At 44.1% G+C, this 16,432-nt stretch overlaps 2 protein-coding genes across 3 annotated transcripts; one reads left to right on the forward strand and one right to left on the reverse strand.

The window, feature by feature from the left end:
- Nucleotides 1-190: 190 nt before the first annotated feature.
- tefb (TEF transcription factor, PAR bZIP family member b) lies at nt 191-16,426 on the forward strand. 2 transcript variants are annotated; one of them, XM_031870909.1, is made up of 4 exons: nt 191-444; nt 14,330-14,902; nt 15,577-15,779; nt 16,204-16,426. In XM_031870909.1, exons 1-4 carry the CDS (start codon nt 342-344, stop codon nt 16,417-16,419), a joined length of 1,095 nt encoding a protein of 364 aa, XP_031726769.1. In that variant the 5' UTR covers nt 191-341; the 3' UTR covers nt 16,420-16,426. The 2 variants fall into 2 exon arrangements, with proteins under 2 accessions (XP_031726769.1, XP_031726768.1); XM_031870908.1 differs by lacking the exon at nt 191-444 and adding an exon at nt 13,158-13,631.
- Nucleotides 3,125-10,170, reverse strand: LOC116396347 (uncharacterized). The gene is made up of 2 exons (XM_031870907.1): nt 8,562-10,170; nt 3,125-7,247 (listed from the first exon to the last, which is right to left on the reverse strand). The coding sequence occupies exon 2, from the start codon at nt 7,066-7,068 to the stop codon at nt 4,165-4,167; it is 2,904 nt and encodes a 967-aa protein (XP_031726767.1). The 5' UTR covers nt 7,069-7,247; nt 8,562-10,170; the 3' UTR covers nt 3,125-4,164.
- Nucleotides 16,427-16,432: the final 6 nt, after the last annotated feature.

Here is a 16,432-nt window from a genome sequence, read left to right on the forward strand (position 1 = left end):
CTTGCACGTGCGGCCGTGCGTGGCGAGAAATGTGCTCGGTTGAACAGGTTTGTTATTGTACTCACGTTAGACCCCGCCCCTTGCTTTCTTGTAGGCTGTGCGGTGTGACTGACAGGCGCGTGCAGATCTTTGAACGAATGAACATGGGCCGGGGGGTGTGGCTCCCCTTGTTAATCACAATGCAAGTTGTTTGGACACGCGCCGGCTTCCCCGTGATGTGACTTTCTGCAAAGTTGGTTAAAAGTGAGAGAAGTCAGCCGCCGACTCACAAGTTTGAGTGTTTCTCAGTCAGTTGGACTCGACTTTCAGACGTCAGTTGATACTTTCGCAGGTTGGTCATCATGTCAACTAACCAGATCATCTTTGGAGACAGGAGCGACGTTCCTGATCTCCTCCGGTCCTTGGCTGACTACCCCTTTTCCTTCCCTGCCTTTGATGACACCGGTAAGAATATTGTTCAAGCAGATAGCAGACTTGAAATGTAATTAGCCAGCCAGTGGCCATTCTGCTTGCCTAATGACAACTTTTACTTTTGATGCTTGAAGTAGTTTTGCTGTTAAAAGTACTTAAGTCTAATTTACAATGCAGTATTATAACTAGTAGTTAAATAATGGTATATGAGCAACTGTAATATATCTCCAAACTCTTATTACAATTGGATTAAATATTGACTCTTCCAACTCTCTCATACATACTTCACTCCTGCTGCAATCAGCAACTTGTGGTCATATTGATTACTATTGTAAAGTCATCTATGTTGTATGTAATACTGTTACATGTGCAGGCCTATATGGTAAGGTGTCACCAGTGTGTGTGTGTGTGTGGGAACTATTATTTCATATACAGACAAATCGAATGATCAAGTTCTTTATAAATGAAATATTTATTTGACCAACTACATACAAAACTACTAAACAGAAAATAAATGAATAAACAACGTGAAAGGAATGAATAGGATAAAGAATACAATGAACTACAACTAAATGAAAGGATTACATGTGACCAGGTAGAATCAGTGACTCATATCATTGATTGATGTCTATCAATTCAATCCGTCGTTCGATGTTTGTACCTTAAATTTGTCTCCAAACATTTATTTACTGTTCAGCTGAGAGTTTGAAAAACCCCAGGGAAGATTGTGAAGCACCTTTTAAAGTAGTTCTGATTTAAATGTAATTTAGATCATTAAGCCTAAAATATTTCTATCTGAGATTATTTTATTATGAGACTTAAATTCTTGCTTTATCTTCTTGACAAAGAGGGTTCAGTTTATGGCTGGAAGAGCAAAACCACTCCATCTTAACAACTATTTTGATTATTTATTTTAACCTCTTTTACCAAATTAATACTAATTACTTCCATCTTTGAAATGGGTGCTATCTCAGCTGCAAAAAGGTACCAAACAGTTGATATAAATCACTGAATAAAATCTGATCAATTAAAGATTGAATAAATCAAACAACATAGATAGTCATCGTTATCATGACATAGACACACCGTAGATTTACATGTTTACCTATATGCATAAAAAAATGAATGGATAACATTAATCTCAACATTACAGCACAAGTTAGTCTTGTATGAAATACAGGTACTTACTACGACTAGGCTTAGAATATCATCTAATGGATTCTTTAAGTTTGTTTATTACAATTGGATGTGGAATGAGGCTGAAACAAAGCACCAGGATAGGTCATAAAATATGGTCGACTCAGCCTTAACGGTGTCAAGCGTGACCCCAAGTCCTTATCTAGAGTCTTCTCTGCTCTGAGTTAGATCCGGGGGTTTTTTCACTGGCCCGATACGGGGCTACCTACTGACTCAGCTCTCTATTAAAAGATTGGCGAGCTGGTGTTCTGTCAAGGAAACTCGCCTGGCTTCTACTAACTACCGTTACTCCTGACGTCTACCATGCTTCCACTGGTAACGTGCACTCGGCCGAGCTGCCACCCTGGCCGGGCGCTTCTACCTAGTCACGTCAGTTATGGCAAATTTCCTCTTCTGGATCTGGGCTCTTGGTAAATTGTCAGGTTAGGTTTTAACGGCTAGGATTACAACTAAAACCGTAAGGGACTGTTTTAAGTGGACCGGTCACTAGGATAACCATTAAGAACTCTTGTTGTTAAACATACAATAGATTTAACCTTTTACTGCCACGAGGAACTTTTACTACTTCAGCAAATGAATTCTCTTGAGAGATTTACTTTAAATGCAGATTAGATATTTATTGCAGGATATTAGCAGGGGCACAGCTACAGCTCACATAAAATAATACTATACTTGATTCGATCAGGTTACAATTTCTTCTTAGGTTATACTCATTAATTTTCGATGCCGAGGCGGCTTGGTGGAGCTGGATTCTCGATGTGGTAAAAAGTCCTTTTGGGGTTTTTAGGAGCGAAGGTCCGGCCGAACCTTCGGCTCCTCCTGCGCGGCCAACGAAGTCCTTTCAGCGATCCCTCAGGCTCAGTACAAAGTCTTTGGGGTGGCTGCCTCCATCTGTTGTCCGGTTGTTAAAGTCAAACAGGGGGGAGAGGAAAATCTCCGTCTTTCAATCTTTGTCCAGGAACGGCTGTCTTCTTTCCGTGAACAGAGACGAAGTCCTCCGATGCGGCTGTCGAGGTCCAGTGTTTCCTTCGTGGAGCACTTGGGTGGCTCCCGCGTTGAATCCCGTCTTACTCTTTGCAAGTCTCTCTTTTTACAACACTTTGAGCTCTCTCTCCCCCCTCCTCCCCAACACTCCCTCACTCGGCATGTGATTTACATGACATCATTGATTATGTGCGTGTGCTGCGAACAACACCCAACTTTCTGTGTGTGTGCTAGACACACCTAACTTCCCTCTGTGGATGTTCTCACTTCCTCAATGTTCGAGCGTGTTTCAGGTTACACCCATCTATGTGTTCAGACAACACCCCAACATCTGTTATGATCTCAGCCTTTAAGGCCCCCACCCTGCTTATATCAGCTCTTTCCACACACACACACAGACTTCACTTTACTCAGATACACATACATTATTATGATCAGTTTTACATTTGTTAAATCACTTCATAATTCTTACGTTTCACTCACTTGCTTTAAAATGATTATTAGATTTCATCCTTTACTAATTATGTGCTTTGTGTCCCTTTAGCCTACTTTCATATCGAACTGTATTCCTTCATTTAAGGCAGCTTTCCTGGGATCTCAACCTTCTTTTTTGACAGTCCAGACACATGTACTTGAGTGTTCAACCACTAAGTGACCTTTTGGGTTGAGAGAGTAGTTCCGGAAAGAAGTTTATTCGTTCAGATTGTGTCGTAGACATTTCAGTTTTGTAAACTCTCGGTGGACGTCCGCTTCATACTTCTTCTTATGGTAACCACCGCATTGACAGTGACCATTCTGATATATTTATTGTCCGGTTTCAAGCAGGGGGGGGAGAGGGAAATCTCCATCTGACAATTCTTGCTCACAAACGGCGTTCTCCTTGTGGTGAACAGAGACGGAGTCCTCCGATGCTTCTCTTGAGGTATACAGCCGAGTACTTGATGCTGTCCAGCGTCAGATCCCAACTCGATCTTTATTTATTGTTCGGTCAAGCCATTCCCCTTTTCCACACGCTCTCGGTCAGTAGCACATGACTATTCATAGTATTCATTTTTACACACACATTATGATCAAACAGGATATACTTCCTTATATGGTCAATGGTAGCTGCACACACTCTGTCTCATCAAGAAAGACAGAGAGACCCGTTGTCACATCCTGACACATGCAGCAGCACTTCCTCTATTTGACTCAACTGTCAAAACCGTCCTGGTCCCATGAAGACACATACAACCAGTATGATCCCCAAACTTTCTAGTACTTTCTGTCAACAGACCCATTGTTACAATCAAATTACAGTTGTTAAATCACTTCATATCAATTCACAATACATAAATGCATGAATCAACTCTTTGGTTATGCTAAATTTCTAGGAACCGGTTTCAGTTGCCTGACTCCCTGGATTCCTCTTTTCTTGAGTTGAACTGTGTTGCTGTCCAAAATCTTCTTAACTATGTCATATTTGTCGTACTTGACCTTGACTGCAGAGTCAGCTGAAATCTCTTCAGCCTTGATCAAGTGGGACCCGTAACCTGAGCTTCGTTTTTTTTAATCCTCAGAACCCCGCCCCAATTACTGTAACTTAAATGGCCGATGATTCAGCTCCTCCGAGGGGGAGGGTCTGTCACTCCTGCATCTGTCATTCAAGGCAACCCCGATGTCTAGGGTCTTTGTACTCCATTCTCTGGAGTTGCCATTTTTTCCAATCCAATTGTTCACCAAGCCAATGGTACATTTCACCACCTCGTTTGCCTGGGGTGTGTACGGGAGAGAGTAAATCCTCATTACCCCATACTGCTGGCACCACTGGTCCACTTTGGCATTGCAGAAATGTGTACTATTGTTAGTCCTGAGCTCCCTAGGCACCCCTAGGTTGCTACAGACTTGGTCCAGCATGCTAACGACACTTTTGCCATTAGCCTTTCTTACTGCTCTTGTGGTTACGTATCCTGACATAGAGTCCACAAGCACCAAGAGATACTTTTCACCTTTCTCCCCAATCACCCCCATTGGTCCAGAGACATCCATGCACACTGACCGCCAGGGTACGGTACCTTTAATGGCAAGTCCGTCAACCCGCTGCCCTCTCGGCCCTGTGTTGTATTGACCACACAACTCACAGTCTTTGAGGATTCGACGGATTTCTAGTTCAGGAATCCAGAGTCGCTGCTTTTGCAGTTCCTTGCTCGTAGGACCGGTGCCTGCATGGCCTAGTGCTTCGTGCACGGCCTGCACCACTTCCATCACGCTCTCTTCTGGGACTATCCTTCCTTTAGGCGTCTCGTCCCACTTCTCCATTGTTAGCTTATTGCTGACGGGCTGTGCAGGGCCAATGTTGATGTCAGGGTCCAGTAGGATGTCTTCCCATTGCCTCCACCTTGCCTTCGTTGCTTTTGAACTTTTCACAGTGGCTTTCTTCAGGAACCAATGAACTTGGCTTTGGGTGAGGACTTTGATACCCTGCCCCCGAGCCAGGTTTTTCAAGGCACTCCAGTACCTTGCCAGTATCGCTAACTCCTTTTCTTCGGCCGGGTATTTCTTCTCCACCGATGACAGAGTGTAGCTCCATAGAGTCACTATTCCTCCATCTTCATTGCTGACTCTGACCACTGCATCATCCTTGTTGCAACTGACCTCTGCTACCAGCTTCGCCGTCAGGCTTCTTGGTTCCAGCCTCAATGCTTCTTTGATGGCTGTTTTTAGGGTTTCCAGGTTACTTTGGTCTGTAGCTGTCCATTCCCACAATTGGCGAGCTTCTTCAGGTTCTTTCTTCTTCAATCGTGCACATAGCGGCCTTGCATACCTCTGGTAGCTGGGAACATGATCTCTAACATAGTTGCAGAGCCCCAGCACTTTCTGAAGTTCGTATAGCGAGGCAGGTGGTTTGATCCGCTCCACCTTTTCCCTGTACTCATCTGACAATTCCAGGCCCGTAGAGACCTGGAACCCCAGATAATTCACCTGATGTTGTCCAAACTGGCACTTCATGAGGTTCAACTTCAATCCTGCCGCTGTAAGTCGCTCGATCACTCTTTTCAGTCTCTCCAGGTGCTGTTTCTCCATGTCATCTGCAATGAATACATTGGCGATGTATATGGTCGCCTCCAGGCCGTCCAAGATGTCCATTACTGCAGACTGGAAACATTTTGGAGAGTTCTTGTATCCTATAGGGAGTCTCTCCCAAACGTAGGCCTTGCCCTTGTGAGTGAATGCCGTCTTGCCTTGCGAGGCCTTCGCTAGCCTCAGCGAGAAAAATGCGTTTGCCAGGTTAATGCAGGACTTATATTTTTTCAGTCTCAGAGTTTTCAGCGTTCTTTGGGGGTTGATTAGACTGGCTTGATTAGCCAATGTCCTGCGGTTGAGGGCTTTAAAGTTGATAACTGGCATCCATCCTCCCCCCGACGATTCAGGCTCTTTCACTGCCTGTATCGGGCTATTGGTGATGGGGTTAGGTTCCTCCCGTATGACTCCCAAGATGCTCAGCTCCTTGATTATCAGGCCCATTTCTTCAATTGCTCCAGGATTTAGTGGATATTGGCGGACTGGTGGATGAACACCCCCTTGTATTGTGTGGGTATACTTCACACCCAAATCCCCGCAGTCATTCTTGAACCTAGCCACACTGGCTTTGGACAGGATGTCTTTTAGCTCCTCTTTTCCCTCCGGAGAAAGGTCGCTTTCCTGGACTTTCTGCCTGGTTACTCCTGGAATGTCCACTGCCTTGTACCACCCTTTTGCTGGTGGCTCCTCTTGTTCTGCCTCCTCAGTTTCCTTGGCAAACGTATAGGCTGCTTTTTTCAGGCGTCGTAGCATGACATCGTGTGTAATAGCCAAAAAGGCTGTTCTAAAATTCTGCTCTGTGTGGGCCGCGAGTGAGGCGTAGGTTGGTGTCATCAAAAAATTAGCCCACTCTCCCAATGTGGCATTAACCTTCAGTCCTTGCATTTCCCCGATCCGGTCCAACCAGATTTCTGGTAAATCATAGCCTGTCTGGCCAACTTCTGGTGCATAGGCTTTTCTCCCGTCGTTAGTGACCATGGGACCATAGCGGGCATCTCTAGCAATTTTCTGAGAAGTTGAACACACCGAGTGAAGGGGTACAGGTTTTTTATTCCCTTTCTGGCTCCCCACTGTCAGATATTTTACCTTGTCTGGTTCCTTGTAGTCGACTGATGTCAGGCTTTGCTCTCCGTCTGTCCCCTCAGCGTCCTCATTTTCAGCTCCATAATCCGATTCCCCGTCCTCCTCCTGTTCTGGTGGAGGTGGCTCTGGATGTGGCTCCCGAGGTGGCTCCCGAGGTGACCTTGCAGGAGTCTTGGGCTTCACCCCGCTGACTCCGCTGGGGCTGGGATCCTGAATTTTTCTCCTCCATTCTGCTACCTGTCTGTACGGGGCTCTCTGAACACCTCTGCTAGGCCCCATGTGCATGTCTCCATACCCGGCCTCGGGTGCCGGGACCACCGTGGTCTCCTCCATCACGCGTACAGCACCCCTCTTAGTGTCGTCGACGGGTGCCACTGGAGAGTTTGTCGTCTTCTTTTGGGGTGAGGGAGTCTGCCTTAGACTCACAATCGGGAGCTCCTCCTCAGGGCCCTATCTATCAGTCGTTTCCTCAGTGGTGGGCCGTCAGGGCCTGCAAGGCCTTCTCTGCTGGCCTAAACAGAATCACAAAGTTAGAGCTATTTTATAATTTAATATTTTTTCTTCAATACACTACATGTATTATAATTTATAAAAATATTTTTCCCATTATCTTATTTTCTCATTGCACAGCTACTGTCTTCCTCAGTTGCTCTGCCTGCAGTGCAGCTTGTTTTAAGTAGAGCTTTCATCCAATCAGATTTCACCTCTGTGTCTCTAGGTAAGAACAGAGGCCCAAGGCCTGCAGACTCTCAAGTGCATCCATGTGCAGTTTAAGTGAATGGGGACGATATTGTTGATTGTCATAGTGTTCAACCAATCAGATCTTTAGTTTGACATGTTGGGAGGCTCGACTGTTTTCACTGGGCGTCCATGAATCGAGAAGGACTTCTTACTGGAACTAAAACGCACGGATGTACTGAACATCCGTGAGATTAAACTCTTTATTAACAAAGAAAGGAGGAACAGCAGCTAAATAGTGAACAGCAGCTCTGGTAAGTTAAATGTGTTTGTTTCTGCAGTAGCTTTAAGATGCTTGTTTATATATTATTATTTGTACAACTTGTTTTTATGAAGATTGGATTTTTGTTTGGTTTAATATGTGATAGGAACCATTGTTACGTCCAGTGTTGCTCTAGGGATTGGAATCTGGTGACTTTCTAAACCGGCAACTTTTTTTGTCAAAAGCTACTAGTGACAAATCTAGCGACTTGTTCTGGTGTTATTGGAGACTTTTGTGACGTTAAAGGACTACCGTTCTACAGTTACTGTCGTGAACGAGCAGCGGGTGCTGCCCCTCCGCCGCCCCAAAGCTCACAGGTTGTAACTCGCGCAGCAGTCCCAGCTGCAGTCAGAGCAGAGAGGAAACGCACTTCCGGCGTATTCTCTGCAGATAGGTGTTGGCTTCATTTTTACACGAAACAAATAATAACCGTAGCTGTGTTTCAGCTGCAGGACAGCAGTGAAGGCCCAGGTATAAAATGCACGGCCCGCCACTGCGTTTCCTCTAATGAATCTAGGCTCTTGGTAAGGGGTAGGTAAGATAGGTTTTGATAGGTAGAAATAAGCTCTAAGGGTCTGTTTAGTGGACTAAGAACTAGAATAACTATTCAGAACTCTTTTGATGTTAGGCATACATTAATAGTCAACTTTTTATGACCATGGTTAATCTTCACTCCCTTTTCAATAAATTCTCAAGATTACGTACTCTAAATGTATTTTAGATTTAGCAAGATATTTATTGCAGGATTATCAGTTTGGCAAAGCAACAGCTCAAATACTTTCTTTACTTCAACTTATCACGGTCTGATCATAACAGAAATTCTTACTGAGCTGAGGCTGGGTGAAAGTCCTTTTTTGTGGAGTAAATCCTTTGTGGTGAAGGAGAAGATGACTCTCAATAACTCCTCCTTCCAAGGAAAAGAAGTTTCTTCTGCGATCCTCTTGGGCTCGTAGAAAGTAACAGAAAACAGTATCCTTCTTCTCCTGCACATGCAGGGGGGGAAATGAGAAACTCCGTCAGCCACTTCCTTCTCACGATCTGTGTTCTCTTTGCTGTGAGCAGAGACAAAGTCCTTCGATGCTTGTCCTGAACGATGTCCTATGTCCTTAGCTGAGTACTGGACGAAGTCCCATGTCGAATACCAACTTGAAGCCTCGAGTTGCTCTGTCGAGTTGAGCCATCCTCCTTTTCAAACATCCTCTCACCCAGTTGCACATGATATATGACAGGATACACTTCCTTATTTGGTCAATAGTAACACAATTACTTCACTCTGCTCTGATCCACACAGCCGGTTGTTTCACAAAGGACACATTCAACAGTTTCCAACCTTTTATACTTTTAATCCACAGAATCATCATTACAATCACATTCTGGTTATTAAATCACTTCATGTAAATTCACAATCCATAAATTGACTCTTAGATTACTACACTCATTTGTCTAATCAAGAAAGCTCTGTGTTCTTTGGCCTGATCATTTTATTCCAGTCTTCATGCCTTTACTTAGGGCAGCTCTTCTGGGCTCTCCACTGTCCTTAACACTGTGTATGATCAGTCTTCCAAATACAAGTGAAACTGACCCTTTGTCACACTGAAAAATAGCTTTACTTTGCTGTTATGCTCTTTTACTATGCTGCCAACATATTTTATCGCAAAAATAAAAAGGTATGTTGCATTCGCTGACATAATTTGCCTATAAACTCCTGGAATGCAAATTAAGAGTCTACACAGTGTAATATAGAACAGTTAAATTTACCTGCATGTTTCAAACATGAAAACATTGCAGTTTGACTGTTTTGTTTGTTGTGCCAGGTGAACATATGAGATAACACCTTGATATCTGCCCTTCCCTTTAGCTGCGGTCAATGATGACTGCATGCTCCCTTTGTGACACCCTGATATTTCTTTCTCACCTTTTCCTTGTCTATTTCTTGTCTTTAAACATCATTATTAGTGCAGATGCTACAATGCAAAAAGAAATAAGGAATATTCCCCCTTTTCTGCTGTGTATCATTATTTATTTTAATATTAAGACCACAATATATATCAATCAATCAATTATAGGTCTGTTAACAGCACCAACAGACTAAATGTTGAGCACACTGCATTTTCTTGCCATGCTTCATGCTCATACTGTAGTGTTTGAAAAAGACACTGATATAATACTCTCAAGCTATCGTTGTGCTGCGATAGATTGAACAGTTCAAACTAAATGTTATTGTGCTCATTTGTCCTTTGAAACCACGAGGCCACCCAGCTGAACTGCTTCATGGACACTGACTGTATATTCTAAGAATTGTTATTCTAGGCCAACAGCTGTTTGCATGTGTTGCAATGAAAAACTCAGCAGACTTGGGCCTAAGGCTTTTTTTTTTTTTTTTCTTCAACAACAATGGGAACTAAGCATACTGAAATACTCTGAACACTAAGTTTTTGCACAAGCACAGGTGAGGTACTACACATAATTGAATTAATGTTTGTGGTTATTGTGCCACACTGACCCAGTTACTCCTGCCCCATGACCACTTTAACATTCATCATCCTGACAAAGGAGGAGTCTCAAGCTATGCACAGTACTAGTTATATACTACATAGTAAATCTAAGAAAGATTGGAGTTTGTATCGTGTTTGTACTTGAACATTGACAAAACAAAGTGTGTTTTTTTCTATGATCAACTTCTTGGACTTTAACTTTATATTAAACTTAATACTTAAAGGCTGGCTTAATAACTATTTGCCATCTGACTTATGGTGAGATACCACATGATAGTAACGAACACCCACAGAACACAAGAGAGATTGAAGTTTCTTCAGTTCACGCAGGTTTATTTGCATCACACAGAGTACAAGTAAACCGAGTAGTCCGGAATCAACTGACAAAACGAAGAAATGTTCCTTACTTTATACCCTTGTTTCCTTTTTATGATCGCCCCCCTCTTCCACTTCCACTTTCAATGTTCCTCGAGACCGTCATCTTGTTCATTGTGTCATACAGTTAGGATTAACGATGCCCTTTCAGCCCCGGGGGGCTTTTGGGACTTCTGGTCACATGAGATATATCATTTATCTGCTAATGAAGCCTTATTTGGATGTGCCCCGGGCGTTGGACCTATCGTCCTCTGCGCTCCTTCTCTAAAAGCTTCGTTATGGAGACATCACGTCTACATCTTTACATTAACAATTTCTTAGAATCTCGTTTAGTAGACATCACTGTCTACATCTCTATATTAACAATGCTTTGTGCGCTTGTCATGTAGACATAACGCCTACATCTTTACCGTATCAATTCTTTGTGCATGGGTGTATTTTTTATTAAGTTTACCTTAAGCTTCCATCCAGCAGTGTATGCACAAAGGACAGCTTGTTCCCTTGGGACACAGCGATGGCACCGCTGCTGAAGGCCTCTAGTGAACTGTATGAAAGTACATGAAGCACATGTCCCATCATAACTTTATGAATGTGCGACTGTTTTTTAGATACAAGAACTATCACTAACCCCAAGGAATATGTTTGCAAGATTATAATGATACATGAACACGGAATATGTTTGCAATATTATAATGATACATGAGCAAACCCATGAACTAAACTCTTAAGCAAGGAATATAATTGCACACGCATACATTGTTTCTCCTACAACAGTAAACTGAAAACAGTCAATTTGCAAACGAAATGATGTGTGAACTGGATTGCACTATAACCACTCTAGAGTAAAATAAGATTGTCCTAAATGTGTCAGAGAAATGAAAGGACATGGTTTCCTGCAGTACTGCATTCACAAAGCAATTTGCTGCCTTGCTTAAGGGTACTTCAGTACCGTTGACCGGCACTATGGATGAAATACCAGCAACCTTACTGTCGACTAGCTCAAAGATAGGTTTTCACCTTGTCAGTGTCATTATCAACAACCCTGCCGGTTTTAGATAGCAACATTCAAACCACATTTTAGACAGACAGAGTAATGGTACATTTTACTTAGTATATATTTCTACTTAGTATAGATATTTCTATGTAGTATAGTAAACATATAGTATATATTTCTACTTAGTTTGCTCTGAGCTCAGTTGAACTTCACTGTGTCTTTCTTATTGTTGTGCAAAAGAAGAATTCAGCCTTGCCAGCGTGCAAAGATGCAACCGTAACTCTGTTGTATGAGAATGTTCCAGCGCCAAGGCCGTCCCGCCGTTTGTTTTGGTTGCTGGTCGTTTGTTGTTCATTGTTGTTTCTATCAGTCTGAGACCAAAATGTCTGTAACATTGGCCCCCACCTTTGCTCCTTCTGAGAAAGCGCGTTCACATTACACGGGGTACGGGGTTCTTCTTCCTCACTGAGACTGCACGCATTCTGTTGTGATGATTGAACCTTCTCTGCGCAGAGAATAAATACTTAAAAGACAACCTCTGGTTTTCGGTATTCTGTATTTCAGCATTAAAGGATTCACGTAAAGTGGGTATGGCATTTTGCAGAAACGTTGCACTTTGTTTACCGTGTAGCTACGGTGGTGAATTTGTGAAAAAAAAACACAAATAAGGGGTGAATGTGGGGTGTTTGTGCCGTTTGAACACAATGTTCCTGAAACAAACAATCCTACTGTAGAGAACGACAGGCTTGCGCGCTAAATATTGCAGCACGGGAACGTGATATTTACTCTTTTGTTGTGGCACTTCTAGTGTTGTGGAATACTTAAAAAGCATAACAATGTACTTCGTCCACAATAACGGTAGTGTGAAATGATGGATGGCATAATACCATAAAACAACTTGCAGCTTACAAAAAATAAATAAACATACCATGAACTTAAAAACAATATATACAAAACTAAATATATAAATAAACGAATTGTGGTAAATTATTATAAATAAAGCGAGTAGAATTGTTTAGAGCTGGTTGGTGACGAGCGTGTACTCTGTCAACTTTGTCCCCATGCCAGCTGTTCGAACGATGGGCGCGTGCCCGCTCCGGCTCGCCTTAACCCGCACGTGCTTAAGATCTGAAGCTACGCCCCTCAACAGATTGTACTTTCACGTGAGTACGATATGGGCGGGGGCACGTGTTTTGCCACGAGTATCCTTGCGGAGGGGATGTGGAAGTGACAAAAAGTCTTTGCACGAGCACACTGCGTTGTATTTTTTTTAGGGTGTATCGAGGGGCGTGCAGTTCAATCTGTGGTCATGATGAGAGTGTGCAAATGTATCATTATGTAATGTATCCGCTTCAGAAGGATGCTGCCCGCTACTTTCCCTGGAGGTTGTATGCGCGAGTACACATTCCACTTAAAATATATGCTGGCTTGCTGCACGAGACTGTATGTTGTTATCGCGGCCCACGTTCCCCACTGGACTGTGCCATAGACTGTGACTAATAAGGGACTGTACAGTCTTCGTATGTAATTGATCTTCATGTGGACAAGTTGCGGCCAATGAGAAGCCCATGGACCACAATACAGACACGCTGTGCAATCACAGTCATACGTTAACATGGACAGCACTGACAGCCAATCAGCTTCTACTATTCTGCGAGTGGGCGGGGCGCTTGGCTCATGAATATCCAACAAGCGCTCTCGGTGGGGACAGAGAACAAGGGGCTTGTGTATTGTTGTTTTTGCCTCCTAAAAGCGTTGATAACGGCACTAGTGTTGACAGAAGCGACACCCTGCGTTCCGTTTATTGCTGTTTCTTACCGGTGAAGGAGGCAGCCCCCCTCGGTACCGTTAAGGACATCACTCCGGTCTGATCGGACTTAAGCAGGAACCATGTCTGGCAAAGCCGAGGTGACAGTGGTGCTTCAGCCCAGCGATAAGGTCGATACCACGGCTCCGCAGAAGTCCTTTCCTTTTGTTTTGAAGAAGATCATGGACATCCCTCCTCCTAACATCCTGGAGGAAGGAGACGACGGTAAGAGACAAATGCGAAAAGGTGCGCTCAGTTTCCCCGATTGTTTCTGCCGTGTTTATCGACAGTATGTGCGAAAACGTTATTCGGTTAAATGCGCATAATAATTCAAATCAACACCTCGGGCCGTTAATTGTATTTGGATTAAATGACGGCCGTGCATCAAACTAGGATGTGACGGTCACGCCATATGTTGCACGGAGCCAGTCTCATCTGAGGCTGCGAGGAAACGAGAAGAGAACATAAAGTTCCAGCTCCTCTCTGCTGCTCTTCAAGCCGCGCACGCGGGCTGGGAAGATAATGCATTGGTCTAGTGTTGGTTGGTACCGAGTTTGTGTGGTGGTGGGTGCACGTGTGTACTAAGCGAGGCCCCTTTCCCGATTTTTTTGTGTGCCTTTCCTTGTCTACTTTCTGGTTTCCTAGACTCCTCGTTCTGTCTTTTGTTCTATGATCTCACTTTCCAAGTCATTGACAGGCTTTTTGTTTGAAGCCCTCTTCTTTTTGTCAGATGTCACATTACCACTACCACACCCCCCACCTCACCACCCTGCCTCTATCTGTCTGCTGATGAGCTTTTCCTGTGTGTGCACCTGTCTGAGACCCTCTGAAAGGACCCCTGTCGTCATGTGTGCAGAGGACAACATGTCTCTCACATTAAGCAGTTATTTATTTAACCACTTTCTTTTATGTCTTGTCTGCAGAAATAGAGAAGGAGAAGCTGTGCTCCTCTGAGGATGTGGAGGGAGGCGGGGCTGGAGCAGCCAGTGCTGGTGCAGGTTCTAGAGGAGGAGGAGGAGGCGGTGGGGGGGTATCGGCCTCCTTAACCCCGGCCATTTGGGAGAAGACCATTCCCTACGACGGGGAGACCTTCCACTTGGAGTACATGGACCTGGACGAGTTCCTCCTGGAGAACGGGATCCCTGTGACCCTGGAGGAGGCGGAGCTACAGAAGACTCTGGCCTCAGTGGGATTCAAAGGAAAATTTGTCCCCAAGGTTACTCCTACAGCTACTACTACTACTACTACTACTGCTGCTGCTGCTGCCGCCCCTGACCTCGCCTCAGCACCAACCCCGTCTATCTCCTCCACCTCTACGGTCACCTCTGAGCCAGAGGAAGCGGTGACCGTCACTACGTTACAACCAGCGAAGCTAGAGGAGGAGGAGGAAGAAGAGGAGGAGGAGGAGGAGGAGGGGGAGGAAGAAGAAGAAGAAGACGAAGAAGAGGAATCTTTGTCTGGGGAGACAACAACAGAAGTGGAAGAGAAGAAAACAGGTGAGAAATATAGGTTTATTATAGTATTTTGGATGTGTTTTTTGGACAGTTCTTATTAATGGGATTTAAGACAACTCATACTGTTTATTACTCTTTCCTGTTGCTAGACTGAATCATTATAGAAAAACAACTTCTTAAATTCTGTATCTAGAAGCTGAACACTGAAGTATGCCATTTGTTTCAGCCGTCTGAAGTTGCATAGGTCTAGCCGTAGTGTGTACTCTTAGTGTCTCTAGTAGACGTAGACACTGGGGTAACATATTATTACATCATTATTACATAATATTAGTAACTATTATTGCACATGTAGACACAGACAAAACCCTGACCTTTGATTCCATGCTATAGCCTTAATATGTTTCACAGACGGCCAGCACAACACCAAAAACATGCAGCTCTGTTGAGAATCATTACCTTATGAAGCCTGTTGACCAAAACATCAACAACAATAGAAATCTTTATGTGAGAGGGATGATCAACTCTGGCAGTCGCTGACCTTTTGCATATGAACACAAAGGGCACACAGAAGCCCAAACATGAGTCGATTAAATTACATCCTTGTAACATCCTGAGGAGAGACATTTCATTGTGTTGTCAGAGGGCAGTGAGTTTTGTTCAGTTGGAGTGGCCTCTCTTGTATCCAAGGCCCACTCTTGTCCCTCCACACCCTGCAGATCGTAACACTCCCTCCCCCATCGACCCAGAAGCCATCGAGGTGGACATTAACTTCCAGCCGGACCCCACGGACCTGGTCCTGTCCAGTGTGCCGGGGGGAGAGCTGTTCAACCCGCGCAAACACAAGTTCTCTGACGAGGAGCTGAAACCGCAGCCTATGATCAAGAAAGCCAAGAAAGTGTTTGTTCCTGATGAGCAGAAGGTAGGCCACTTCAAACATTATGTGGAGGGTCTATTGGGCCCCAAAGAAACACAGATGTTTGTTTCAAAACTGATAAATAGTGGTCATAAAGACATATAAATGACAATATTTAAGGTGCTTAAATGCGAAACAGCATATCTAGAGAACTTTTACAAGTAAAAAAAAACATGTTGACATTATTTTTGACTACTAAAAGCGACGACACACTGTGATTGCAGTTGGACTGGGTGTCCTGGTAAAGATTAAGGCATTTGCAAACACAGTGGTGGCTTGTGGATTAGAGATCAAAGATTGGGGGGGGGGGGGGGATGTTTTCACAACACAGATGTTCGTTCGTTTCAAATCCCTTTGCTAACGTTGGTTATGTTCAACTGTAGCTCTCCCGTTCTGTCTATTTCATCCACTTCCACTCTTGTTACCCCAGGATGACAAATACTGGTCCCGGAGAAAGAAGAACAACGTGGCAGCGAAGCGTTCTCGTGACGCGCGGCGGCTGAAGGAGAACCAGATCACTGTGCGCGCCTCCTTCCTGGAGCGGGAGAACGCAGCACTGCGTCGGCAAGTGTCTGAGATGCGGAAGGACTGTGGTCGCTGCAAGAACATCCTGTCCCGGTACGAGGCGAAGTACGGGCCGCTGTAAAGAACTCAGATCA

Source organism: Anarrhichthys ocellatus, unplaced genomic scaffold, assembly GCF_004355925.1.
Source record: "Anarrhichthys ocellatus isolate YVR2014 unplaced genomic scaffold, GSC_Weel_1.0 scaffold55, whole genome shotgun sequence".
Taxonomy (NCBI): Eukaryota; Metazoa; Chordata; class Actinopteri; order Perciformes; family Anarhichadidae; genus Anarrhichthys; species Anarrhichthys ocellatus.

Bases quoted from the DNA above. Each gene is read 5' to 3' on its own strand.
- LOC116396347 (XM_031870907.1), bottom strand. From the start codon at position 7,068: ATGGAGGAGACCACGGTGGTCCCGGCACCCGAGGCCGGGTATGGAGAC.
- tefb (XM_031870908.1), top strand. From the start codon at position 13,490: ATGTCTGGCAAAGCCGAGGTGACAGTGGTGCTTCAGCCCAGCGATAAG. The intron at 13,632-14,329 runs GTAAGAGACAAA...TCTTGTCTGCAG, and splicing joins CCTGGAGGAAGGAGACGACG to AAATAGAGAAGGAGAAGCTG. The intron at 14,903-15,576 runs GTGAGAAATATA...CACACCCTGCAG, and splicing joins AGTGGAAGAGAAGAAAACAG to ATCGTAACACTCCCTCCCCC.